This window comes from Nerophis ophidion, linkage group LG11 (assembly GCF_033978795.1).
Source record: "Nerophis ophidion isolate RoL-2023_Sa linkage group LG11, RoL_Noph_v1.0, whole genome shotgun sequence".
NCBI classification, from domain to species: Eukaryota; Metazoa; Chordata; class Actinopteri; order Syngnathiformes; family Syngnathidae; genus Nerophis; species Nerophis ophidion.
In genome coordinates this window covers 15849930-15872625 of record NC_084621.1, presented here as the reverse complement: position 1 = coordinate 15872625, position 22696 = coordinate 15849930, and the positions used below count along the sequence as shown (strand labels likewise).

The following is a 22696-nucleotide window of genomic DNA, read 5'->3' as shown; positions in this document are numbered from 1 at the left end:
TTGACAAAGGATAGTCCACAACAACAGCATCCAACAGAATAAGTAATTATTACATTTGAACAGAAGTGTAGATAGAACATGTTAAAACAGAAAATAAGCAGATATTAACAGTAAATGAACAAGTAGATTAATAATCCATTTTCTACAGTTTGTCCCTCATAATGTGTGGAAAATAATAGGTGTATAAATGACACAATATGTTACTGCAGACTAATTAGGAGTCTTTGTTTGTTTACTTACTACTAAAAGACAAGTTGTCTAGTATGTTCAACATTTTATTGAAGGACTATAATAAACATATGTTTCATGTACACTACGAATTTTTGTTCAAATTAAGATAATAATGACATTTTTTGTGATCCCCTTTATTCAGAAAAGTATCGAAATACATTTTGGTATTTAAAATATCGGTATAGGGACCACCATGTGTGTGAGACCATATAGTTGTACAGAAAACTCTTCAATAACGGAGAAGAGTATGAAATGTGTGATGTAAGTCCGGGTAGCGCCTGGTGGACTTTAGCACACAGAAGTAAGTCCTGGTCCACGTTAGAACAAAACCATGAGTGAGCAAACACCAGGCGGCTGTTTGGTTAAGCATCTCACAACAGAAAGCATCCATGTAGAAACACAGATAACTAAACAGCATTTAAAGACCTACTATCAACCACGCAGTCTGATAGTTTATATAATTAATGATGAAATATTAACATTGCAACACATACCAATTACTAAATTGCAATTTTAAATTTCCCTCGAGGTATTCTGTTGAAAACGTCGCAGCACCGCTCACGGCTAAAAGTCGTCTGCTTTATTCACATAATTACACAGTATTTTGGACATCTGTGTTGCTGAATCTTTTGCAATTCGTTCAATTAATAATGGAGACGTCAAAGAAGAATGCTGTTGGTGGAAAGCGGTGGATTGCAGCTGCCTTAAGCAACCAAAACACAGCCGGTGTTTCTTTGTTTGTTGTGAAAATTTAATATGGAACAGAGCGGTCAAGCGAACATGGTTCTCTACCACATGTCAACCGGCAGGTTTCGGTGAGAAAATTGTGGTAAAAAGTCGCCTCTTACCGTAGACATGAGCGGAGAGCTTGCGTCCTTCCTCGTGCACCTGTCGAAGAGGCAGCTGCGGACTCTCATGCCTCCTCCGATCGGCCGCACCCAAATGCGGGATGCTTCCACCGTGGAGGAGGGGGAAAAAAAAAATCTCAGACCGGCCCCAACGGCTGCCTTCGCTTCGCCTCGTCGAGAAACGTGGCTTCCTTCAGAGACACTGGCGGTCACCACACCCGTCCGACTTTCACTAAAACGCTAGAACACTAGTAACACAATAAGCAGATAAGGGATTTTCCAGAATTATCCGAGTAAATTTGTCTAATAACATCTGAATCGCTCTGCCGTCTACTTTTTTTCTTTTTTTTTCTAGTGCTTCACTCTCACTTTCCTCATTCACGAATCTTTCATCCTCGCTCAAATTAATGGGGAAATCGTCACGTTCTCGGTCTGAATCCCTCTTGCTGCTGGTGGCCATGATTGTAAAATATGTGGGGATAATAGGATGTGGTGGTAATAGGTCGGCTCTTACCGTAGACATGAGCGGAGGGTTTGCGTCGTTCCTCGTGCACCTGTTAAAGAGGCAACTGCGAACTATCTTGCCTCCTCCGACTGGCCGCCCCCGAACGTGGGATGTTTCCACCATGGAAGAGGGGAAAAAATATATATATATTAGCCCGTCCCCAACGGCTGCCTTCGCTTTGCCTCGTCGAGAAACATGGCTTCCCTCAGAGACACTGGCGGTCACCACATCCATGGCCACACCCCTCCGACTTTCACAAAAAAACTTGTAACACAATAAGCAGATAAGGGATTTTCCCGAATTATCCTGGTAAATTTTTCTAATAACTCCTGAATCGCTCTGGCGTCAAGTTTTTTTTAATAATTTTTTTTTAAATTTATTTTTTTATTATTATTATTTTTTTTCTAGTCCTTCACTCCCACTTTCCCCATCCACAAATCTTTTATCCTCGCTCAAATTAACGGGGAAATTGTCGCTTTCTCGGTCCGAATTGCTCTTGCTGCTGGTGGCCATGATTATAAACAATGTGAGGATAATAGGATGTGGTGGTAATAGGTCGGCTCTTACCGTAGACATGAGCGGAGAGCTTGCGTCGTTCCTCGTGCACCTGTTAAAGAGGCAACTGCGGACTCTCTTGCCTCCTCCGACCGGCCGCCCCCGAACGTGGGATGTTTCCACCATGGAGGAGGGGGAAAAAAAATAATCTCAGCCCGGCCCCAACGGCTGTCTTCGCTTTGCCTCGTCGAGAAACGTGGCTTCCCTCAGAGACACTGGCGGTCACCACACCCGTGGCCACACCCCTCCAACTTTCACTGAAACGCTAAAACACTAATAACACAATAAGCAGATAAGGGATTTTCCAGAATTATCCTGGTAAATTTCTCTAATAACTCCTGAATCGCTCTGCCGTCTAGTTTATTTATTTATTTATTTCCATCCATCCATCCATTTTCTACCGCTTATTCCCTTTTGGGGTCGCGGGGGGCGCTGGCGCCTATCTCAGTTACAATCGGGCGGAAGGCGGGGTACACCCTGGACAAGTCGCCACCTCATCGCAGGGCCAACACAGAAAGACAGACAACATTCACACTCACATTCACACACTCGGGCCAATTTAGTGTTGCCAATCAACCTATCCCCAGGTGCATGTCTTTGGAAGTGGGAGGAAGCCGGAGTACCCGGAGGGAACCCACGCGTTCACGGGGGGGTTTTATTTTGTATTATTTTTTTTTTCCTAGTCCTTCACTCCCACTTTCCTCATCCACAAATCTTTTATCCTCGCTCAAATTAACGGGGAAATCGTCGGTTTCTCGGTCCAAATCGCTCTTGCTGCGGGTGGCCATGATTATAAACAATGTGAGGATAATAGGATGTGGTGGTAATAGGTCGGCTCTTACCGTAGACATGAGCGGAGAGTTTGCATCGTTCCTCTTGCACCTGTCAAAAAGGTAGCTGCGGACTCTCTTGCCTCCTCCGACCGGCCGCCCCCGAACGTGGGATGCTTCCACCATGGAGGAGGGGAAGAAAAAAAATCTACGCTAAACGCTAAAACACTAGTAACACAATAAGCAGATAAGGGATTTTCCAGAATTATCCGAGTAAATTTGTCTAATAACATCTGAATCGCTCCCACTGCCGTCGCCGTTTTTTTTTTTTTTTCTAGTGCTTCACTTTTACTTTTCTCATCCACGAATCTTTCATCCTCGCTCAAATTAATGGGGAAATCGTCGCTTTCTCGGTCCGAATCGCTCTAGCTGAATTGGTTTTTTTAATAAATATTTTTTTGAATTAATTATTATTATTTTTTTCCCCCTAGTCCTTTACTCCCACTTTCCTCATCCACAAACATCCTCGCTCAAATTAACGGGGAAATCGTCGCTTTCTCGGTCCCAATCGCTCTTGCTGCTGGTGGCCATGATTATAAACAATGTGAAGATAATAGGAAGTGGTGGTAATAGGTCAGCTCTTACCGTAGACATGAGCGGAGAGCTTGCGTCGTACCTCGTGCACCTGTCAAAAAGGCAGCTGCGGACTCTCTTGCCTCCTCCGACCGGCCGCCCCCGAACGTGGGATGCTTCCACCATGGAGTAGGGGAAGAAAAAAAATCTACGCTAAACGCTAAAACACTAGTAACACAATAAGCAGATAAGGGATTTTCCAGAATTATCCGAGTAAATTTGTTTAATAACATCTGAATCGCTCCCACTGCCGGCGCCGTTTTCTTTTTTTTTTTTTTTCTAGTGCTTCACTCTTACTTTTCTCATCCACAAATCTTTCATCCTCGCTCAAATTAATGGGGAAATCGTCGCTTTCTCGGTCCGAATCGCTCTAGCTGAATCGGTTTTTTAATAAATATTTTTTTGAATTAATTATTATTATTTTTTTCCCCCTAGTCCTTTACTCCCACTTTCCTCATCCACAAACATCCTCGCTCAAATTAACGGGGAAATCGTCGCTTTCTCAGTCAGAATCGCTCTTGCTGCGGGTGGCCATGATTATAAACAATGTGAGGATAATAGGATGTGGTGGTAATAGGTCGGCTCTTACCGTAAACATGAGCGGAGAGTTTGCGTCGTTCCTCTTGCACCTGCCAAAAAGGCAGCTGCGGAACGTTTTATTTTTTTCTAGTGCTTCACTCTTACTTTCCTCATCCATAAATCTTTCATCCTCGATCAAATTAATGGGAAAATCATCGCTTTCTCGGCCCGAATCGCCCTTGCTGCTGGTGGCCATGATTGTAAACAATGTTCAGATGTGAGGAGCTCCACAACCCGTGACGTCACGCGCACATCGTCTGCTACTTCCGGTACAGGCAAGGCTTTTTTTATCAGCCACCAAAAGTTGCGAACTTTATCGTGGATGTTCTCTACTAAATCCTTTCAGCAAAAATATGGCAATATGGCGAAATGATCAAGTATGACACATAGAATGGACCTGCTATCCCCGTTTGAATAAGAAAATATCATTTCAGTAGGCCTTTGATAACCCGCATCTGATTGTCCCAGACTTTCGCCCGTTGCCGGGGGCAACAGGAGTGGGCCGTCGGGGGGAGGAGGAGATAAATTGCAGCGCTATAATAACTGCTGTTATCCGCTGTGGATGTTTGGACATCCATGTAAATAGGAGGGAGTGGATGACAGAGATCCCATAAAGCAGCTGAGCAATCACCTGGGAGGGCGGGCCAAGGTGGGGGCCTGGGACAGGAAGTGTGCACAGGTGGAGAGCAGAGGCACCATCCAGCAAGAGGAAGACATTCAAATACTCAAAACTCACCGGTGGCTGGAGGGGAATTCCTCCGGAGGCTGTTCAAAGATCTTTTATTGCTGCTGGGTTACCTGCAAGGTAAGGCACTCGCATGTTTATGTCCATGTTTCTTTGTCTTTTGAATGATAGTATTTGACTGAGAAAAACTTAAAGAAACGCTGCGGCTGATAAAACTGAGATATTTAAACAACTTGTCCAAACCCCGTTTCCATATGAGTTGGGAAATTGTGTTAGATGTAAATATAAACAGAATACAATGATTTGCAAATCCTTTTCAACCCATATTCAGTTGAATATGCTACAAAGTCAACATATTTGATGTTCAAACTGATAAAGATTTTTTTGCAAATAATCATTAACTTTGTAAGTTGATACCAGCAACACGTGACAAAGAAGTTGGGAAAGGTGGCAATGAATACTGATAAAGTTGAGGAATGCTCATCAAACACTTATTTGGAGCATCCCACAGGCGTGCAGGCTAATTGGGAACAGGTGGGTGCCATGATTGGGTATAAAAGCAGCTTCCATGAAATGCTAAGTAATTCACAAACAAGGATGGGGTGAGGGTCACCACTTTGTAAGCAAATTGTCGAACAGTTTTAGAACAACATTTCTCAACGAGCTACTGCAAGGAATTTTGGGATTTCAACATCTATGGTCCGTGAAATCATCAAACAGTTCAGAGAATCTGGAGAAATCACTGCACGTAAGCGATGATGTTACAGACCTTTGATCCCTCAGGCGGTACTGCATCAAAAATCGACATCAGTGTGTAAAGGATATCGCCACATGGGGTCAGGAACACTTCATAAAACCACTGTCAGTAATTACAGTTGGTCGCTACATCTGTAAGTGCAAGTTAAAACTCTGCTATGCAAAGCAAAACCCATTTATCAACAACACCCAGGAACGCCGCTGGCTTGGCTGGGCCTGAGCTCATCTGAGATGGACTGATGCAAAGTGGAAAAGTGTTTTGTGGTCTGACGAGTCCACATTTCAAATTATATTTGGAAACAGAGGATGCGGTGTCCTCCGGAACAAAGAGGAAAATAACCATTCGAATTGTCATAGGCGCAAAGTTCAAAAGCCAGCATGTGTGATGGTATGGGGGTGTATTAGTGCCCAAGGCATGGGTAACTTACACATCTGTGAAGACACCATTAATGCTGAAAGGTCCATACAGGTTTTGGAGCAACATATGTTGTCATCCAAGCAAAAATGTCTATTTTGGTTTCATCTGACCACATGACATTCTCCCAATCCTCTGCTGTATCATCCATGTATCCATTTTGGTATAAACTCAACTGGTCGTGTTTGGAGGAAGAAGAATACTGAGTTGCATCCCAAGAACACCATACCTACTGCGAAGCATGGGGGTGGAAACATCATGCTTCGGGGCATGTGTTAAGGAAAGAGTGAATGGGGCCATGTATCGTGAGATTTTGAGCCAAAACCTTCCATCAGTGAGAGCTTTGAATGGTTGACCCAATACTTATTTTCCACCATCATTTACAAATAAATTCTTTAAAATTCCTACCATGTGAATTCCTGGATTTTTTTTTCACATTCTGTCTCTCACAGTTGAAGTGTACCTATGATGAAAATTACAGACCTCTGTCATCATTTTAAGTGGGAGAACTTGCACAATCGCTGGCTGACTAAATACTTTTTTGCCCTACTGTGTATATATATATATATATATATATATATATATATTATATATATATATATGTATATGTATATAAATATACACACACACACTCTACATGGAGTTAGCCCTCAACAACATTTTTTTTGGCCCTATGCGGCCCCCAAGTCTAAATTTTTGGACACTCGCAATTGTTTATTTTTGGTTTAAGCATTAGACATTTTCTTACCTGCACCCTGCCTCCCGCTGTTTCCAACATCTACAAAGCAATTACCTACCGGTTGCCACCTACTGATATGGAAGAGTCTTACATGGTTACTCTGCCGAACTCTTGACAACACCGACACTCAACAACAACACATCATTTGCAGACTATAATTACTGATTAGCAAAACATTTTTTAAACCCAAATACCGTATTTCCTTGAATTGCCGTCGGGTTGATTATTTATTTAAAACCTATTCTCACTCCGGCGTTTATCAAAGGCATGCGGTAAAAGTAAGCATGCGCTAATTATTTTAAAACCACTTCTCACTCCGGCACTTACCAAAGGCATGCAGTAAAAATTTGAGTGTGATGTAAGCCTGGACCTTAAATCCTACTGAATAGCTCTTAATCTTCTTCCCTTTATGCGATTTCAAGTGATTGAAATCAGCCTCCTCCATTTTGAAAATGATGACAGGTGAAGTGTCACTTGTGACGTGACGAGTTTGACCCTGTGGAAATTCAAGGCAGGCGCATACTATATGCCCTGCGGCAATTCAAGGAAATACGGTAGGAGAAATTACATAATCTCCCACGGCACACAGACTGTATCACACGTGTGCCGCGGCACAGTGGTTAAAAAAACACTGCCGTAAATGACTGCAGCAATACACGTGCTGTAGTTTCCTGCTGGTTGTTTGGCGTGTGCACACATGACATCAAAGAACGTCATCATGTTTGTTCCTCGGACCAGACCAGAAGTTAATAAAGACCACATCACTTCACGTGTGGCGGGACTTTGACGCCAAACATCAACAAAGCGGCAGGAGTGGCGACGATAACAATCATGCATTTTATTATTATTCTCCAACATGGTCTTTAATCAGGAGGAAAACACGGAAAATTATACAAACCCAGTTTCCATATGAGTTGGGAAATTGTGTTAGATGTAAATATAAACAGAATACAATGATTTGCAAATCATTTTCAACCCATATTCAGTTGAATATGCTACAAAGACAACATATTTGATGTTCAAACTCATAAACATTTTTTTTTGTGCAAATAACATTAACTTTAGAATTTGATGCCAGCAATACGTGACAAAGAAGTTGGGAAAAGTGGCAATAAATACTGATAAAGTTGAGAAATGCTCATCAAACACTTATTTGGAACATCCCACAGGTGTGCAGGCTAATTGGGAACAGGTGGGTGCCATGATTGGGTATAAAAGCAGCTTCCATGAAATGCTAAGTAATTCACAAACAAGGATGGGGTGAGGGTCACCAATATGTAAGCAAATTGTCGAACAGTTTTAGAACAACATTTCTCAACGAGCTATTGCAAGGAATTTTGGGATTTTACCATCTATGGTCCGTAAAATCATCAAAAAGTTCAGAGAATCTGGAGAAATCACTGCACGTAGGCCATGATGTTACGGACCTTTGATCCCACAGGCGGTACTGCAGCAAAAACCGACATCAGTGTGTAAAGGATATCGCCACATTGGCTCAGGAACCCTTCATAAAACCACTGTCAGTAACTGCAGTTGGTCGCTACATCTGTAAGTGCAAGTTAAAACTCTACTATGCAAAGTAAAACCCATTTATCAACAATATTCTGAAAGGCCGCCGGCTCGGCTGGGCCCGAGCTCATCTAAGATGGACTGATGCAAAGTGGAAAAGTGTTCCGTGGTCTGACGAGTCCACAGTTCAAATTATATTTGGAAACAGAGGACGTGGTGTCCTCGGGAACAAAGAGGAAAGTAACCATCCGTATTGTTATAGGCGCAAAGTTGAAAAGCCAGCATGTGTGATGGTATGGGGGTGCATTAGTGCCCAAGGCATGGGTAACTTACACATCTGTGAAGGCACCATTAATGCTGAAAGGTACATACAGGTTTTGGAGCAACATATGTTGTCATCCAAGCAACGTTATCATGGACGCCCCTGATTATTTCAGCAAGACAAGTGTTCGTAAAAAAAGAATGCAGGTAATTTCCTGTCCCGCTTGCAGTCCAGACCTGTCTCCCATGGAAAATGTGTGGCGCATTATGAAGCGTAAAATACGACAGCGGAGACCTTGGACTGTTGAACGACTGAAGCTCTACATAAAACAATAATGGGAAAGAATTCCACTTCCACAGTTTCAACAATTAGTTTCCTCAGTTCCCAAACGTTTATTGAGTGTTGTTAAAAGAAAATGTGATGTAACACAGTGGTGAACATGTCCTTTCCCAACTCCTTTGGCACGTGTTGCAGCCATGAAATTCTAAGTTAATTATTATTGGCAAAAAAAAATTAAGTTTAAGAGTTTGACCATCAAATATGTTGTCTTTGTAGCATATTCAACTGAATATGGGTTGAAAAGGATTTGCAAATCATTGTATTCTGTTTATATTTACATCTAACACAATTTCCGCTCCCTGTATGATCAGTGTCAGAGCTTGGTCCGCATTGCTGGCAGTAAGTCGGACACGTTTCCAGTGAAGGTTGGACTCCGCCAAGGCTGTCCTTTGTCACCGATTCTGTTCATAACTTTTATGGACAGCATTTCTAGGCGCAGTCAAGGCGTTGTGGGGTTCCGGTTTGATGGCCACGGGATTAGGTCTCTGCTTTTTGCAGATGATGTGGTCCTGATGGCTTCATCTGGCCGGGATCTTCAGCTCTCACTGGATCGGTTCGCAGCCGAGTGTGAAGCGACCGGAATGAGAATCAGCACCTCCAAGTCCGAGTCCATGGTTCTCGCCCGGAAAAGGGTGGAGTGCCATCTCCGGGTTGGGGAGGAGACCCTGCCCCAAGTGGAGGAGTTCAAGTACCTAGGACTCTTGTTCACGAGTGAGGGAAGAGTGGATCGTGAGATCGACAGGCGGATCGGTGCGGCGTCTTCAGTAATGTGGACGTTGTATCGATCCGTTGTGGTGAAGAAGGAGCTGAGCCGGAAGGCAAAGCTCTCAATTTACCGGTCGACCTACGTTCCCATCCTCACCTATGGTCATGAGCTTTGGGTCATGACCGAAAGGATAAGATCACGGGTACAAGCGGCCGAAATCAGTTTCCTCCGCCGGGTGGCGGGGCTCTCCCTTAGAGATAGGGTGAGAAGCTCTGCCATCCGGGAGGAGCTCAACGTAAAGCCGCTGCTCCTCCACATCGAGAGGAGCCAGATGAGGTGGTTCGGGCATCTGGTCAGGATGCCACCCGAACGCCTCCCTAGGGATGTGTTTAGGGCACGTCCAGCTGGTAGGAGGCCACGGGGAAGACCCAGGACACGTTGGAAAGACTATGTCTCCCGGCTGGCCTGGGAACGCCTCGGGATCCCCCGGGAAGAGCTAGACGAAGTGGCTGGAGATAGGGAAGTCTGGGCTTCCCTGCTTAGGCTGCTGCCCCTGCGACCCGACCTCGGATAAGCGTAAGATGATGGATGGATGGATGGATGGACAATTTCCCAACTCATATGGAAACGGGGTGTGTACTAGTTGTTGTTCAAATATCTCAGTGTTATCAGCCGCAACATTTTTTGAAGTTTTTGTCAGTCAAATACTATTATTCTCATTCTCATTCTATCCATCCATTTTCCACCGTTTATCCCTTTCCCTTTAGGTTGGGTTGATTGGCAACGCTAAAATTGTCCCGAGTGTGTGAATGTGAGTGTGAATGTTGTCTGTCTATCTGTGTTGGCCCTGTGATGAGGTGGCGACTTTTCCAGGGTGTAACCTGCCTTCCGCCTGAATGTAGCTAAGATAGGCTCCAGCGACCCCAAAAGAGACAAGCTGTAGAAAATGGATGGATGGATATATATATATATATATATATATATATACTCATATATATATATGAATATAATGATATATGTAATTAATAATAAGAGTATGTAAAAGTTTGATTCCTACCTTGTTTACGTCCCAAGCATGCCTTGCGGCAAATTTAAATGGGTGTCATTTTGAAGTATGTGTTGTACTTGGACATATTGGCCAAACATATTTCTGGGTATTGGGGCCAAACAGTTACATTTTTGTTTCATCTGACATCACATGGACAAAGATAAGACCTTCTGGAGGAAAGTTCTGTGGTCAGATGTAACAAAAACGGAGCTGTTTGGCCACAATACCCAGCAATATGTTTGGAGGAGAAAAGGTGAGGCCTTTAATCCCAGGAACACAATTCCTACCGTCAAGCATAGTGGTGGTAGTATTATGCTCTGGGCCTGTTTTGCTGCCAATGGAACTGCTACTTTAAATGGGACAATGAAAAAGGAGGATTAGCTCCAAATTCTTCAGGACAAGCTAAAATCCTCAGCCCGCAGGTTGGGTCTTGGGCACAATTGGGTGTTCCAACAGGACAATGACCCCTAACACACCTCAAAAGTGGTAAAAGAATGGCTAAATCAGGCTAGAATGAAGGTTTTAGAATGGTCTTCCCAAAGTCCTGACTTAAAGGTGTGGACAATGCCGAACAAACAAGTCCATGTCAGAAAAGCAACATATTTAAATGAACTGCACCAATTTTGTCAAGAGGAGTGGTCAACAATTTGGAGGTCATCCTTCTTTTTCATTGTCCCATTCACTCTCTGTAAAGCAGCAGTCCCATTGGCAGCAAAACAGGCCCAGAGCATAATATTACCATCACCATACCTACTGTGAGGTATGGTGTTCCTGGGATTAAAGGCCTCACCTTTTCTCCTCCAGACATACTGCTGGGTATTGTGACCAAACAGCTCCATTTTTGTTTCCTCTGACATCACATGGACAAAGATAAGACCTTCTGGAGGAAAGTTCTACACAAACCAACATCTTTGTTGGTTAGCTGCTTAGCTTTTAGCACAACAAACTTATCAAAGTGGTCGGCCATGTTTTGTGTTAACTAAACACTGTGAGATGGAAGTTTGTAAACAACGCGAGTTAAAGGCCTACTGAAATGAGATGTTCTTATTTAAACGGGGATAGCAGGTCCATTCTATGTGTCATACTTGATCATTTTGCCATATTGCCATATTTTTTCTGAAAGGATTTAGTAGACGATAAAGTTCCCAACTTTTGGTCGCTAATAAAAAAGCCTTGCCTGTACCGGAAGTAGCAGGCGATGTGCGTGTGACGTCACGGGTTGTGGAGCTCCTCACATCTGTACATTGTTTATAATCATGGCCACCAGCAGCGAGAGCGATTCGGATTGAGAAAGTGACAATTTCCCCATTAATTTGAGCGTGGATGAAAGATTCGTGGATGAGGAAAGTGAGAGTGAAGGACTAGAAAAAATAGACGGCAAAGCGACTAGATGTTATTAGACACATTTACTAGGATAATTCTGGAAAATCCCTTATCTGCTTATTGTGTTTCTAGTGTTTTAGTGAGATTATATGGTCGTACCTGTACAACCTGAAAGTTGTAGGGGTGTGGCCACTAGTGTCTCCGAGGGAAGCCACGTTTCTCGACGAGGCGAAGGCTGAGATTTGATTTTTTTTCCCCCTCCTCCACGGTGGAAGCATCCGACGGTCGGGGGCAGCCGGTTGGAGGAAGCAAGAGAGTCCACAGGTGCAGGAGGAACGACGCAAGCTCTCCGCTCTTGTCTACGGTAATAGCCGGTCCATTCTATGTGTCATACCTGATCATTTTTGCGATATTGCCATATTTTTGCTGAAAGGATTTAGTAGAGAACATCCACGATAAAGTTAGCAACTGGAGAAAAAGCCCTGCCTCTACCGGAAGTGTGGGGGCTTCTCACATCTTCACATTGTTTCTAATGGGAGCCTCCAACAAAAAGTGCTATTCGGACGGAGAAAACGACAAATTCCCCATTAATTTGAGCGAGGATGAAAGATTCGTGTTTGAGGATATTGATAGCGACGGACTAGAAAAAAACAAAACGCGATTGCATTGGGACGGATTCCGATGTTTTTAGACACATTTACTAGGATAATTCTGGGAAATCCCTTATCTTTCAATTGTGTTGCTAGTGTTTTAGTGAGTTTAATAGTACCTGATAGTCGGAGGTAAGTCTCCATGGGTGTCGTAACGCCAATGTCTCAGGGAAGTCGACGGCAGCTTTATGGGCGGCACAAGCTTTTTTCCACAATTTTCTCACCGAAACCTGCTGGTTGACATTCCGTCGTGATCCATGTTCTCTTTAACCGCGCTCTGATCCATAGTAAAGTCTCACTTCCAGGAATTTTAAACAAGGAATCACCATGTGTTTGTGTGGCTAAAGGCCAAAGCTTCCCAACTCCATCTTTCTACTGTGACTTCTCCAATATTAATTGAACAAATTGCAAAAGATTCAGCAACACAGATGTCCAGAATACTGTGTAATTATGCCGTTTAAGCAGACGACTTTTAGCTGTGTGTGTGTGCAGCGCTCATACTTCCTAAGAACCCGTGACGTCCTGCGTACACGTCAGCATTACACGACGTTTTCAAGACGAAACTCCCGGGAAATTTAAAATTGCAACTTAGTAAACTACAAAGGCCGTATTGGCATGTGTTGCAATGTTAATATTTCATCATTGATATATAAACTATCAGACTGCGTGGTCGCTAGTAGTGGCTTTCAGTAGGCCTTTAATCAATCAATCAATCAATGTTTATTTATATAGCCCCAAATCACAAATGTCTCAAAGGACTGCACAAATCATTACGACTACAACATCCTCGGAAGAACCCACAAAAGGGCAAGGAAAACTCACACCCAGTGGGCAGAGAGAATTCACATCCAGTGGGACGCCAGTGACAATGCTGACTATGAGAAACCTTGGAGAGGACCTCAGATGTGGGCAACCCCCCCCCCCCCCCCCCCCCTCTAATGGATGTCGAGCGGGTCTAACATGATACTGTGAAAGTTCAATCCATAGTGGCTCCAACACAGCCGCGAGAGTTCAGTTCAAGCGGATCCAAGACAGCAGCGAGAGTCCCGTCCACAGGAAACCATCTCAAGCGGATCAGCAGCGTAGAGATGTCCCCAACCGATACAGGCGAGCGGTCCATCCTGGGTCCCAACGAGCGGTCCATCCTGGGTCTCGACTCTGGACAGCCAGTACTTCATCTATGGTCATCGGACCGGACCCCCTCCACAAGGGAGGGGGGGACATAGGAGAAAGAAAAGAAGCGGCAGATCAACTGGTCTAAAAAGGAGGTATATTTAAAGGCTAGAGTATACAGATGAGTTTTAAGGTGAGACTTAAATGCTTCTACTGAGGTAGCATCTCGAACTGTTACCGGGAGGGCATTCCAGAGTACTGGAGCCCAAACGGAAAACACTCTATAGCCCGCAGACTTTTTTTGGGCTCTAGGAATCACTAATAAGCCGGAGTCTTTTGAACGCAGATTTCTTGCCGGGGAACATTATCACCAAACCTATGCAAGCGTCAATATATACCTTGATGTTGCAGAAAAAATACCATGTATTGTTTTAACCGATTTCCGAACTCTAAATGGGTGAATTTTGGCAAATTAAACACCTTTCTGTTTATCGGTCTTGTAGTGATGACGTCAGAACCGAGGTAACACACCCGCCATTTTCATTTTCACATTACAAACAACGGGTCTCAGCTCTGTTATTTTCCGTTTTTTCGACTATTTTTTGGAACCTTGGAGACATCATGCCTGGTCGGTGTGTTGTCAGAGGGTGTAACAACACTAACAGGGAGGGATTCAAGTTGCACCACTGGCAAGAAATCTGCCGCCAGACCCCCTTTGAATGTACCAAAGTGTCTGCACATTTGACCGGCGATGCTAAGACAGACGTGGCACAGAGATGTATGGATAACCTGCAGATGCATTTGCAACAATAAAGTCAACGAAATCACAAAGGTGAGTTTTGTTGATGACTTATGTGCTAATCAGACATATTTGGTCGCGGCATGACTGCCAGCCAATCAATGCTAACATGCTACGCTAATCGATGCTATTTACGCCAGCTGTATGTACATTTGAAACTAGATACCCACATTTAATGCGAAACAAACACTTACCAATCGACGGATTTAAGTTGCTCCAGCGTCACAAGATGCGAAAGTCCTGATCGTTTGGTCCGCACATTTTACCGGCGATGCTAACAAGGCGGCCATGCTATGGGCCACTTCATTAGGTACACCCACGCTATGGCCGAATAGCGTCAATAGCTATTCGCTCAATAGCTTCAATGTCTTCTTCAATTTCGTTTTCGCTATCTGCCTCCTTACTCCGACCATCTGTTTCAATACATGCTGTTGAATCGCTTAAGCCGCTGAAATCGGAGTCTGAATCCGAGCTAATGTCGCTACATCTTGCTGTAGTAACCGCCATGTTGTTTGTATTGGCAGCACTGTATGACGTCACAGGGAAATGGACAGTCGCATCGCAAATAGCGAAAATCAAGAACTTTTTGTAGGGATATTCCGGGACCGGTAAATTTTAGAAAAAAACTTCAAAAAATACAACAAGCCACTGGGGACTGATTTTTATTGTTTTTAACCCTTTTGAAATTGTGATAATGTTCCCCTTTAAGGACTAAATTGCTATAATAAACATGTTTCATTTAAAAGAAGATTTTTTTTGTTCAAAGACAAAAATGAATTTTTTTTTTTGGTCCCATTTATTTAGAAAAGAATCGGAAAAGTATCGAAATACATTTTGGTACCGGTACCAAAACATTGGTGTATGGGGACATCCCTGCTATGCGACAACAATAGTTCCATTGGCAGCAAAATAGGCCCAGAGCATAACACTACCACCACCATGCTTGACAGTAGTTATGGTGCTCCTGGAATTAAAGGCCGAACATATTTCTGGGTATTGTGGCCAAACAGCTCAGTTTTTGTTTCATCTGACATCAAATGGACAAAGATAAGACCTTCTAGGGCAGGGGTAGGGAACCTATGGCTCTAGAGCCAGATGTGGCTCTTTTGATGACTGCATCTGGCTCTCGGATAAATCTGAGCTGACGTTGCTTAACACGATAAATAATGAATAATTCCACTTGTAATCACAGTGTTAAAAAAAAAAATCAAAATATAAAACATGCTCATGCATTTGAATCCATCCATCCTTTTTTCTACCGCACCTGTTCAAGAAGTTGCCTTAAGGGTAAGAAATAATTTATTTATTATTGTTTAGTGTAGGGCTAGCCCTCTTGGGAGTTCTTGGGGCGGCATAGCTCGGTTGGTAGAGTGGCCGTGCCAGCAACTTGAGGGTTGCAGGTTCGATTCCCGCGTCCGCCATTCTAGTCACTGCCGTTGTGTCCTTGGGCAAGGCACTTTACCCACCTGCTCCCAGTGCCACCCACACTGGTTTAAATGTAACTTAAATATTGGGTTTCACCATGTAAAGCACTTTGAGTCACTGCTCGTCGGGACCCAGGATGGACCGCTCGCCTGTATCGGTTGGGGACATCTCTACGCTGCTGTCCGCCTCCACTTGAGATGGTTTCCTGTGGACGGGACTCTCGCTGCTGTCTTGGATCCGCTTGAACTGAACTCTCGCGGCTGTGTTGGAGCCACTATGGATTGAACTTTCACAGTATCATGTTAGACCCGCTCGACATCCATTGCTTTCGGTCCCCTAGGGGGGGGGGGGGGGGGGGGGGTTGCCCACATCTGAGGTCCTCTCCAAGGTTTCTCATAGTCAGCATTGTCACTGGCGTCCCACTGGATGTGAATTCTCTCTGCCCACTGGGTGTGAGTTTTCCTTGCCCTTTTGTGGGTTCTTCCGAGGATGTTGTAGTCGTAATGATTTGTGCAGTCCTTTGAGACATTTGTGATTTGGGGCTATATAAATAAACATTGATTGATTGATTAATAGAGAAAAGCGCTATATAAATATAATTCACAATTCACATTCTTCAACAAGGCCCAGGTGGGCCATTTACACACCTGTCGCTGATTTCGAGGCCGGTCCTGGCAACACCCCGCTTCGTTGCAGGCCCGCAGGCCACACCTCCTCCTAAGTTAGCTTCAGAAAAACAACATTATTACAAATAATAATCAATCAATCAATCAAACAAATGTTGGTCTTACTTAAAAATCCACACTTTTAGTTGTGTTCAGTGTTAAAAAAATATTATATGGCTCTTACGTAAATACATTTTAAAATATTTGGCTTCTTGGCTCTCCCAGCCAAAAAGGTTCCCGACCCCTGGTCTAGGGGAAAGTTCTGTGGTCAGATGAAACAAAAAATGTAGCGTTTTTAACCCTTTTGAAATCGTGATAATGTTCCCCTTTAATGGTGTTCTCTTTTCAAATCTCCCGCAGGAAAAGATGAGCTAACCGTCAGCGACGGGGAAACCGCCACGTCTTCCCGCCTTTAACTGTTCCCCCATGTCTGTGGAGGAGATAGTCCTGCAGGAGTGCAGCACCCAGCTCTGCCTGTCGGTGTACATCATCACCTTCGTGCTGGGCTTCCCGGCCAACGTGCTGGCCTTCTACACCTTCAGCACCAAGGTGAGGCAGAAGGCCACGCCCATCGACATCCTGCTCCTCAACCTGACCATCTCGGACCTCCTCTTCCTGCTCTTCCTGCCCTTCAAGATGCGGGAGGTGATGAACAACATGCTGTGGGAGATGCCCTACCCGCTGTGCCCGCTGTCGGGCTTCATCTTCTACATGACCATCTACAACAGCACCTTCTTCCTCACCGCCGTCAGCGTGGAGCGCTACCTGGGCGTGGCCTTCCCCATCCAGCACAGCCTGAAGCGCCGGCCGCTCTACGCCGTCGCCGCCAGCGTCTTCTTCTGGATCTTCTCCTTCACCCACCTCAGCATCGTCTTCATCATGCCCATCATCGGCGCCAAGGATGACCTCCTGGAGGACCCTCTGAGCGCCAACGAGGAGCATCGGAACGCCACCGCCGGACTCAACGCCTCGACGTCGGCGCCGAGGATGGTGCAGGTGTGCTACGACAACTTCAGCGCGGCCCAGCTGCGGGTGCTGCTGCCCGTGCGCCTGGAGCTCTGCCTGGTGCTCTTCTGCATCCCCTTCCTCATCTGCAGCTTCTGCTACATCAACTTCATCCGCATCTTGTCCAGGCTGCAGCACATCGACCGGCGCCGCCGCCTGCGGGCCATCGGCATGGCGCTGGGGACGCTGCTGGTGTTCGCCGTGTGCTTCGGCCCCTACAACGTGTCCCACCTGGTGGGCTTCCTCACCTGGCAGAACCCCGAGTGGCGGGACAAGGCCCTGCTGTGCAGCACCTTCAACGCCTGCCTGGACCCCCTCATCTTCTACTTCTCCTCCTCGGCCGTGCGACGCACCGTGGGCGGCGTCATGCGGGGGGTGAAAGGTCGCCTGAGTGGGTGCCTGACCCGCGGGGGGCGGGCCCGGCCAGATAAGGAGCGCAAACAAGAGCAGATCAACGCCGTCTGATTTATTTCTTTACCGCCGCCGGCAGGAAATGAAGGTCCTGTTGATGTTTTCACACGTGCGGACGGCTCACCTGGCGTGTCACTTCCTGTCGGGACCATAAACAACCCGCTTGTAATTAATACTCTGATGGACGCAAACAATAAAACCAGTATCAGAGGACATTAGACGTCATTCAGTCTGTAAATAAGAGGATGTTATGTTGCGTGCGACCTTATTTGAACACTTTAAGAATCATGCTGCCTTAATATTCAATCAATCAATGTTTATTTATATAGCCCTCAATCACAAGTGTCTCAAAGGGCTGCACAAACCATAACGACATCCAAGGGCAAGGAAAAACTCACACCCGATGGGACGTCGGTGACAGTGACAATGATGACTATGAGAAACCTTGGAGAGGACCGCTTATGTGGGCAACTCCCCCCCTGCCTAGGGAACCGAAAACAATGGATGTCGAGCGGGTCTAACATCCATCCATTTTCTACCGCTTATTCCCTTTCGGGGTCGCGGGGGGCGCTGGCACCTATCTCAGCTACAATCGGGCGGAAGGCAGGGTACACCCTGGACAAGTCGCCACCTCATCGCAGGGCCCGGGTCTAACATGATATTGTGAAAGTCCAATCCATAGTGGATCTAACATAATGGTGAGAGTCCAGTCCAAAGTGGACCCAGCAGGAAACCATCCCAAGAGATGTCCCCAACCAGTTGACAGGCGAGCGGTCCATCTGTCGGGACCCCCCCCGCCCAATCCCTCCACAAGAGAAAGGGGGGCAGAGGAGAAAAAGAAAAGAAAAGAAACGGCAGATCAACTGGTCTAAAAAGTGGTTTATTGTTGTTATTGGATGCATAGTCGGGATGTTCCCATACCAATGTTTTGGTACCGGTACCAAAATGTGTTTCGATACTTTTCCGATTCTTTTCTAAATAAAGGGGACCAAATTTTTTTTTTTATTATTATCTTTGTTTGAACAAAAAATCTTAAGGTACATGAAATAAATGTTTATTATTGCAATTTAGTCCATGGCCACCGGACCCCCCCCCCCCCCCCCCCCACCCCTCCACAAGGGAGAGTGGGGCAGAGGAGAAAAAGAAAAGAAAAGAAACGGCAGATCAACTGGTCTAAAAAGTGGTTTATTGTTGTTATTGGATGCATAGCCGGGATGTCCCCATACCAATGTTTTGGTACCGGTACCAAAATGTGTTTCCATACTTTTCCGATTCTTTTCTAAATAAAGGGGACCAAAAAAAAAAAAAATCATTACTATCTTTGTTTGAACAAAAAATCTTAAGGTACATGAAATATATGTTTATTATTGCAATTTAGTCCATGGCCACCGCCCCCCCCCCCCCCCCCCCCCAACACCCCTCCACAAGGGAGAGGGGGGCAGAGGAGAAAAAGAAAAGAAAAGAAACGGCAGATCAACTGGTCCAAAAAGTGGTTTATTGTTGTTATTGGATGCATAGCCGGGATGTCCCCATACCAATGTTTTGGTACCGGTACCAAAATGTGTTCTGATACTTTTCCGATTCTTTTCTACATAAAGGGGACCAAAAAAAAATAAAGCATTATTATCTTTGTTTGAACAAAAAATCTTAAGGTACATGAAATATATGTTTATTATTGCAATTTAGTCCATGGCCCTCCCCCCTCCCCCCCGCCCAACCCCTCCACTAGGGAAAGGGGGGCAGAGGAGAAAAAGAAAAGAAAAGAAACGGCAGATCAACTGGTCTAAAAAGTGGTTTATTGTTGTTATTGGATGCATAGCCGGGATGTCCCCATACCAATGTTTTGGTACCAGTACCAAAATGTGTTTCCATACTTTTCTGATTCTTTTCTACATAAAGGGGACCAAAAAAAAAAATATTATTATCTTTGTTTGAACAAAAAATCTTAAGGTACATGAAATATATGTTTTTTTTATTGCAATTTAGTCCATGGACAAGATATTTGATGTTCAAACTCATAAACTTTTTTTTTTTTAGCAAATACTAATTAACATAGACTTGAAGTAAAGTTCTGAGGTCAGATGAAACAAAAATGGAGCTGTTTGGCGACAATACCCAGCAATATGTTTGGAAGAGAAATGGTTAAGTCTTTAATCCCAGGAACAGCATTCCTACTGTCAAGCATGGTGGTGGTAGTATTATGCTCTGGGCCTGTTTAAATTCATAAAAGAAGCAAACTTCATAAATGTTTTTTTGTGAGCAACAAGTATGTGCTCCAACCACTACATCACAAAAAAATACGAGTTGTAGAAATGATTGGAAACTCCAGACAGCCATGACATGATGTCCTTTACAAGACTACGTAGACTTTGGACCACCACTGTACATAACATTAGCACATGCATTAGCTTCGGGTGTTGTTCGCTAACAATAGTGAATGTACCGTTTTTCCTTGAATTACTGCCAGGTATATAGTATGCACCTTTTCTAGAATTACTGCCGGGTATATAGTATGCACCTTTTCTAGAATTACTGCCGGGTATATAGTATGCACCTTTTCTAGAATTACTGCCAGGTATATAGTATGCACCTTTTCTAGAATTACTGCCGGGTATATAGTATGCACCTTTCTAGAATTACTGCCGGGTCAAACTCGCATCGCCAAATAATTAGCGCATGCTTACGAGTGACAGAACGGGAGGGGGAGTTGTCCGAGGATAATTCTGTCGTCGCCCGCACCCGAGCTAACTGATAGCAGCGGTCTGATAGCAGTTTTCTAAACTGGACTTTCAATGGAAGCAGGAGGTAATAAAGGAAGATCTCCATCGAGACAGAGAGACTTTTAAAACTGAAGAAAGATAAGGAAGACTTCTATTAAAGTTATCGATGCTTTTGATCAGAAGGAGCTGGCATGGATTTAATTTATAAGTAAATGTAAGACCCTTTTTCATTCATTTTTTTATTTAGCCTTTAACGAGCAGCAAGGTTACATTAAAAACAGTAAACAACACATAAAACATCACATTTACAACATTAAAACTTGCTCATATGACACACGTGCATACAGACTGCAATCTTTTCACAGAAGCTTTAAGCTCATTTCATGTAACAAGGGTTTTAAGTTGAATATTGGATTGAAGCGAAGAGAATTTTATTTATATAGCGCTTTTCTCTAGTGACTCAAAGCGCTTTACATAGTGAAACCCTTATATCTAAGTTACATTTAAAGCAGTGTGGGTGGCACTGGGAGCAGGTGGGTAAAGTGTCTTGCCCGAGGACACAACGGCAGTGACTAGGATGGCGGAAGCGGGAATCGAACCTGCAACCCTCAAGTTGCTGGCACGGCCACTCTACCAACCGCCCCCCCCCCCGGATTGTAGGTTATTCCAAGCATTTGGTGCTGAAAATAATAACCATAATAACATTTTTTTTCTTATTAGATGTGCCTTTCTTGATGGTATGCTTACATCACACTCAAATTTTTACCATATGCCGGAGTGAGGAAGAGGTTTTAATTGAATTAGCGCCCCGGTGGCAATTCAAGGAAATACAGCATATTATATCATGACTGCAAATTGTGTCAGATTTGGCTGCAGAGCTCAGTTCCGCTTTTAGCTCCCGCTGACACATTCTTCAGTTAAGGTGTGGTTAAAAAGTCCACCGGAGGTTCAAAGTCATTTTTCATAGTTAAGTATTGTTTGGATGTATTTGTCACCCTCATTGAAATGTTTTTTTTCCAGCCCTCCTTCCTTCTTGGAAGACAAACGCTAGCTTTTATTGCGTCATTGTTGACTTTCATGAGGCAACAATAGGAGCTGACAGGAAGTGTTTGCCAAAGGACGCCTGGCCTTCTGATTGGTCCGCACATCAAGGACAGGCATGTCTGAGTAGTTTATAATGAATACAGAGTACAGCTGCTGTTTCGGTCTTGGATTTATTCCACCCGAGTGTTTGATGGAGCGACCTTGTGTCCTCAAGAAGGTCTGTCCCCCCCCCAACAGAGAGATAGTCCTTGTCCCATTCTGATCAACAAGTTCTTCATCTTTGGCCTGGGCTTCTTCTTCAATCCATCAATCAATCAATGATTACCACATTTGAAAACTCTAATGCTAAGTAGTAGCATGCATATGGCCAATCCAATGTAAATTAGCATCGAGCTAACGCATTTTTCAAAAAAGGTGCCAATGTTGTCTGGTGCCACACGAACCTCTTGCAGCTCAATCCATCAAAGACCAAGGAGCTGGTCATTGACTTTGGGAGGTCGAGTCCGGTTGTGACCGAGGGAGTCGAGGTACAGACCGTGGACTCATACGCAAATACTGTATTAGCTTTCACTGTTATGCTGATGACACCCAACTCTACATGCCCCTAAAGCTGTCCAACACGCCGGACTGTAGTCAGTTGGAAGCGTGTCTTAATGAAATGAAACAATGGATGTCCGCTAACTTTTTGCAACTTAATGCCCAAAAAACGGAAATGCTGATTATCGGTCCTGCTAGACACCGACCTCTATTTAATAGTACAACTTTAACATTTGACAACCAAATAATAAAACAAGGTGACTCTGTAAAAAATCTGGGTATTATCTTCGACCCAACTCTCTCCTTTGAGTCACACATTAAAAGCGTTACTAAAACGGCCTTCTTTCATCTCCGCAATATCGCTAAAATTCGCTCCATTTTGTCCACTAAAGACACTGAGATCATTATCCATGCGTTTGTTACG

General features: G+C 44.3%; 1 protein-coding gene across 1 annotated transcript; it reads left to right on the top strand.

Moving 5' to 3' along the window:
* The first annotated feature begins 16702 nt into the window (after nt 1-16702).
* Nucleotides 16703-19046, top strand: LOC133561389 (free fatty acid receptor 2). The gene has a single exon (XM_061914697.1). The coding sequence runs from the start codon at nt 16982-16984 to the stop codon at nt 18023-18025; it is 1044 nt and encodes a 347-aa protein (XP_061770681.1). The 5' UTR covers nt 16703-16981; the 3' UTR covers nt 18026-19046.
* Nucleotides 19047-22696: the final 3650 nt, after the last annotated feature.

Coding starts and splice junctions, on each gene's coding strand:
- LOC133561389 (XM_061914697.1), top strand. CDS start 16,982: ATGTCTGTGGAGGAGATAGTCCTGCAGGAGTGCAGCACCCAGCTCTGC.